The sequence below is a fragment of the Hibiscus syriacus genome, unplaced genomic scaffold (assembly GCF_006381635.1).
Source record: "Hibiscus syriacus cultivar Baekdansim isolate YM2019G1 unplaced genomic scaffold, ASM638163v2 tig00004072_pilon, whole genome shotgun sequence".
Taxonomy (NCBI): domain Eukaryota; kingdom Viridiplantae; phylum Streptophyta; class Magnoliopsida; order Malvales; family Malvaceae; genus Hibiscus; species Hibiscus syriacus.
In genome coordinates, this window is record NW_024061998.1 from 1,007,146 (window position 1) to 1,013,069 (window position 5,924).

A 5,924-nucleotide genomic window follows, 5' to 3' on the forward strand; every position below is an offset into this window, starting at 1 on the left:
TGTTATGTGTGCATGTTATCATCATATAAGTTATAGTGTAATAGATACATGAAAGTTGAAATGTCCTGATCAATGATAAGAATGCATGTTCATAAATTCATTGTTATACATGTGTATACATATATTTATGTTATGCTTCACTAAGTTTATTACTTAGCGTGTAAGTGATTTACATGTAGGTATCAAGAATCAAGAAGAGCAGAAATAGAGTGGCAAGAACAACAACACTGCTAGAAGATCAGATCAGAAGTAACTGATAAAGTATATATTTTGTCATGTATAGTATGTTGGCATGTAAGAAAAGTGTCAGTTATGAATACTCTGATCGATTTTGGTTGTTTTGGTCATTTCAGGTAAATAAACCGCTTTTATGTTAATGAAAGTTTTAAATTTTCCTTGAATTTTGTCAATAATTAAAGTTTGAAAAGTCAATGTGACACCTCATACTCGTATTCTGGTCGGATACGGATTGAGAGTGTTATATGAGCGATCTCAATAATAAAAAAATTATTATTATTTTTTAAGATTTGAATTCGAACACAAAATATATCAAGATAATAATATTAAATAATTAAAATTTATCTTTAAATAAGTACTACTTAACGCAATTAAAAGTTTTTTTTAAAGCTCGTAAGTCAAAATATCGTGAGGCATAAGGACTCTTCTGGTTCTTCGTTTTTAATGGTCTCCCCAGAGACCCAAATCCTCTAAATCTTATTATTAAATCTCATTGAATTCATCTGATTTTTCTTTCTAATTTTTTAATCCAAATGGGTCTCCCTGAAACTATCGATTTCGCCGGGAATTTCTCAGTTTTGGTCAGAGTCCAAGGCCCTGTAAGCCCATTTTCTTCTGCAAATTCCAACCCTGTTTCCTTATATATTTTGTTCATATGGGTGTTTAAATTTATGTTTTTTTAATTGTGCAGGACCCAAAGGGTCTGAAGATGAGGAATCATGCCTTTCACCAATACCAGTGAGTTAAAATTTTATGTTCTGTTTATTTTGTTCTTGTCTTTGTTTTTCTATTTGTTGAAATTGATCCTTTTCCTTGGGTATTTTTAGTTCCGGCAAAACGACACTGTCAGCTTCAGGCATGTTCTTACCCGACACCCTTTACAACACCGAGGTGGCTAAGCGCATTTGGGACACTAATAATGGTCGAAATTCGATGCTAGTTATGACAGTTGCTTCTGTCATTGAGCCTTTTCTCACAATTCAACATAGGAAAAACCTTTCTCAGGTAGCAAGGTTGACTTTTTATTGGGATTTTGAGTTTACACTGCTGACTTTTTGTTTTTGATGCAGAGTCTACCTGAGTTGATTCCTGGTGCTGAGATTGATATAATGGTTGAGGTATAAGATAAGCAATGTCTGTTGATTAATTTGGTATGACAATTTGTTTGATTAAAATTTAAGGTTTTGAATGAAATAGATTTCATTTTGTAGGAAAACAAGGGCGTGGATTCGGATAAAGGAGCTTATCGTTGGCATACTGCGTGGCTACTGAAAATGGTGAGCATTTATTATAAGTTGTAGCACTTGAGAATTTGATTTCATACCATATACATGATATTTGACTGATAAATGGATTTGAAGGTTGATGTACCGATGTCATCCCTTGCACTTCAATCCCTTGTTCAAGCTTCTTCAGGCTCACTAGAGAATGGATGGGAGTTCGGTTGGTCATTGGTTTCTTCAACTCATCAGCCTGAAATGAACGGTACTCAGGCGCAGGCAAGTATTAAAAATGCTTCTGTCTATTGTATTTCTTTGGTCGGGCTTGCTTCATAGAAGCTCTGTGTGAACTATATGTTACTTTCCTTCTTTACTCTCGTAGGGCTAATGTACTGGAGACCATTAGAATTGTTAGTATTTTTAGTGGCTATATATGGTGCTTTGAGAAATTCTGGCCACCAAAGCATTTATGCTTTAGAACCCTGATTTTGTTTCATTGTGCCCATCGATGTTCTGTTGTATACAGGCTAAGTTTCTTGACAGATTTATTTAATTGGGTTAATATAGTCAATAAAATGTTGTTAGTTTGCGTTTGCCGTAGATCCTGGACTTTTTCCTTTTTATTTTTCGATCATGTTCAAGGAAACATTTTTTCCTTTATTAATTCTTGATGGATTTAACTTTATTTCAGATTAAGTACGATAACAAATTTTTAATGGAGCACGAGAAGCTGGTGATGGGGGAATTGAGCAATCCTGGTCAAATGGTTAGGTCAACAACTAGAATTGCTATCCTTGGGGTTGGCTTCCATTTAAATGTAAACATTTCTTTCAATTATTGCTCTTACCTTAGTTAATATGTACCGTTCATTGTTCAACGGCAACCTTTTGTAGCAAATGAACATATTTCGATATTTTCTGGTTGGTATGGTCTTTAACTTTAATGTTGTGGATTATCATGAATCAGGACCTACCCAAAATTGGGTTATCACCTCTGAATAAAAGGGGAATTTCTTTTGGCAATAGGATCTCCTTTTGGCATCCTCTCTCCCGTGCACTTCTTTAACAGGTAGTGCTTCGTCCTGTGTAACATCTTCTACATTTTAATAAGCTAAACATTGATAATAACCAACTTGTTTGCCGAAATTAGTTTTCATTATTCCAAATGCTTAGATCACTGATACTGATTCTTGTGGTACATGAAATGGAACTAGTATTTTTTTGGGAATTTAACTTTCTACAAAACTATCAATAATTTTGTCTCTCTCTCTCTTGACATGGTGTACTGTTTATTATTTTGCGTCCTTACATTCTTTCGAGAGTTTTACTGTTTAACTGATGTCGCCACTTGAACCAGCATATCAGTGGGATCCGTTGCCAATTGCTATCCTCCTAAATCAACCGACAGAGCATTGCTGATGGCTGACATTCGATGTCTCCCTGGTGATGATATTCCACTGTTTTGTTGCCTATGATCTTTTTTATACCACAAAGCCGTAATTATGACCGACACATTTTTTACAGGAATGGAAGGTGCTCCTGTTTTTAGTGATCAGAACACGCTAGTTGGTTTGTTGACCCGACCTTTAAGGCAAAAGAACAGTGATGCTGAAATTCAGGTAACTTTCACATATTTTTCATATTCATATTTTTTAAGCTTTGTCAATGGTAATGCATCACAACAAAGTGTAGCCTTGGGTAACAGCTAGTGATTCCGTGGGAAGCCATTGCAAGTGCTTGCGCTGACTTGCTGCTGAAGGAGCCACAAATTGCTGAAAAGGGGATTAATATCAACAAGGGAAACTTAAATACTGTAGGAAATGGATTACTGTCTAACGGCAATTGTTCAAACGGACTCTGCTGTTACAGTCATGACCATCTTAACTCTCTGTGCCCTTCACTATTACCAATTGAGAAGGTAATGACTTCTATATGTCTTATTACCATTGATGATGGTGTATGGGCATCAGGTGTCGTGCTCAATGATCAAGGTCTAATACTCACAAATGCTCACCTGTTGGAACCTTGGCGATTCGGGAAAACAACTGTAAGATGCGGGACAAATAACGAGGCACCGTTTTTACTACCTGAAGGATCTGCATCTCTCGAGGGGGAAGGATTTGACAGGTTCCAGAAAAGTAGCGTAGTCCCATTTCCACTGGCTGATGATCAGAAAGGGTACAAGGTGAATGCACCTTTCCATGGCCATAGACGCATACGTGTCCGACTTGATAATCTGGACCCTTGGATTTGGTGCAATGCGAAGGTAGTATATATTTGCAAGGGACCGTTGGATGTTGCACTGCTTCAACTTGATAGTATTCCCGATAAGCTTAGCCCTATTATGGTGGATTTTAATCAGCCATCCTTAGGATCGAAGGCGTACATAATTGGACATGGACTTCTGGCACCAAGATGCGGTAAAGCTGTCGTCCATTTTATCTATTTGTGTGGTTGTTTCGATGCGTTTGATATCTTTTATCTTGATGTATTTTGCAGGCTTCTTTCCTTCGGTTTGCTCTGGAGTGGTCTCGAAAGTAGTCAAAGCAGAGATGCCATTATACTACAAATCTTTTCTACCAGGGGTTTCACAATATCCAGCAATGCTTGAAACAACTGCTGCTGTTCATCCTGGTGGAAGTGGTGGTGCTGTTGTCAACTCAGATGGTCGTTTGATTGGACTTGTTACGAGGTATGGTGAATAGCAATTGTGCAAGAAGTGGGTTTCGTCTCTTATCGATAATTCCGTTGCATATTCTTGATGATGTGTCTCGTATCGCTTTGACATCATATTGGTTAGTCAGAAGTGCTCTTCTGCATATTCTTGTCGCTTTCGTTGTCGTGGCCACATGGATGCAGTACATAATTGATGCTTCATGTGTATACATGATTGTGACATCATTTTATTGAGTTTCTATTAGACTAATCCTCGTTTCTCGTCTGTGCTTGCTGATCGAGCTGTTCTTAACGAGATATGTTCTTGATACAGCAATGCCAGGCATGGTGGAGGAAAAGTTATACCACACTTGAACTTCAGCATCACGAGTGCAGTTTTGATGCCGATCTTTCAGTTTGCGAGAGGTTAGTTAATTAGGATATCAATGGTTACCGTGTTCCATCTTCGTCTACCTATACGGCTGCTAAATTCAGTATCGATTATGTAAATCCTTCTTTGCTTCAAGTCGTAAATTATTTTCATTTTTCCTCGACAGACATGAATGATTTTTCGCCTCTGCAACATCTTGACCAACCAAACGAACACCTTTCCTCAGTATGGGCATTGATGCCTCCGTTATCTCCCAAGCCAGGTCACCAGCTTAACCTTCCCCAGCCGCCACTAGAAGGTAACGACAGCAAAGAGGAGAAGGGTTCTCGGTTCGCTAAATTCATCGCCGAAAGGAACGAATTGTTGAAGGGATCATCTCTATTTGGTAAACAGGAAAGACTTCCTAGTCAGATTCTTCGTAGTAAGTTATGACCTTTGCCATTTTTCTTGTGCCATATGTATCGAAAAGAAAAAGAAAAGAAAAATCATTCCCTGGAATATGCAGAACCAAGTTGACTCCGGTTTTGACGGAATTAACCCACAGATCATATGAACAATGGGTTTTACCTACTTATTTGTAATTAGATTTCTCGAAGAGAATCGGATTCCAAATGCCCGACATGGAAGAATGTTGTTCAACTATTCTGCCTGAACCGACAAATAGTAACCACCTTTGCACCTGCAGTCTTAGCTTGTTCAGGGTTGAGCTACTTGTTCCAAATCCGAAAAATCTTGGAATATAATTAAGGGTAAACTACACTTTCATTTGTTTTAAAATTTTATTTAATATTTACTTTTAATTTCATTTTTGGCATCTCACCGTTAAAAAGTTAGCTGACATTTTTTTATTGTTAAATGACATTATTCATCACTTAATTGTCTTCTTATTCCTTCATATTTTGGTTATTGGAATTCAATTTTTTAATTTAATTACTTAACTTTCAAGTAACTCCTAATTTTATCATTTTGACTTTTAAATTTATTTTTTATTTTAATTATATATTAATAGAATAATAATAAAAGTATCATCTCACAAAAATTATTAATAAAATTAATAGAGTGTTTAAAATATGAACAATTTGAAAATTGAGTAGTTAAATTGATTTTTTTTTAATTTTTAATGACCAAAATAAGAGAGAAGATAGTTAAATGATGAATGTTGTAACTTATCCATAAAAATGTCATTTGTAACAGTTTCATTAAATAATAAAAGTTATATATGATTTTGAAATAAATAAATATCTAAGTGTTAAAATAAAATTAATAATTTAGGTACAAAACTTGTAGTTTACCTATAATTAATCTTAATGGTTTCTTATTCTTTTAATGATACCACAATTTCACTTCGTTAATTAATAAAAATTCGTGAATTTAAATAATTTATAAGATCAAAATAAAAAAGCAAAGATTCTTGAAGCACTT

General features: G+C 35.6%; 1 protein-coding gene across 1 annotated transcript; it reads left to right on the top strand.

Annotated features, from left to right (window-relative positions):
• The first annotated feature begins 643 nt into the window (after window positions 1-643).
• Window positions 644-5,141, top strand: LOC120189248 (glyoxysomal processing protease, glyoxysomal-like). The gene is given in 15 exon segments (XM_039192561.1): window positions 644-836; window positions 929-975; window positions 1,065-1,242; window positions 1,308-1,355; window positions 1,449-1,514; window positions 1,599-1,736; window positions 2,149-2,274; window positions 2,424-2,458; window positions 2,460-2,525; window positions 2,814-2,899; window positions 2,981-3,075; window positions 3,162-3,876; window positions 3,956-4,148; window positions 4,446-4,537; window positions 4,669-5,141. Coding segments are annotated over 15 exon segments (2,217 nt in total). The 5' UTR covers window positions 644-770; the 3' UTR covers window positions 4,935-5,141.
• The last annotated feature ends 783 nt before the right edge of the window (window positions 5,142-5,924 follow it).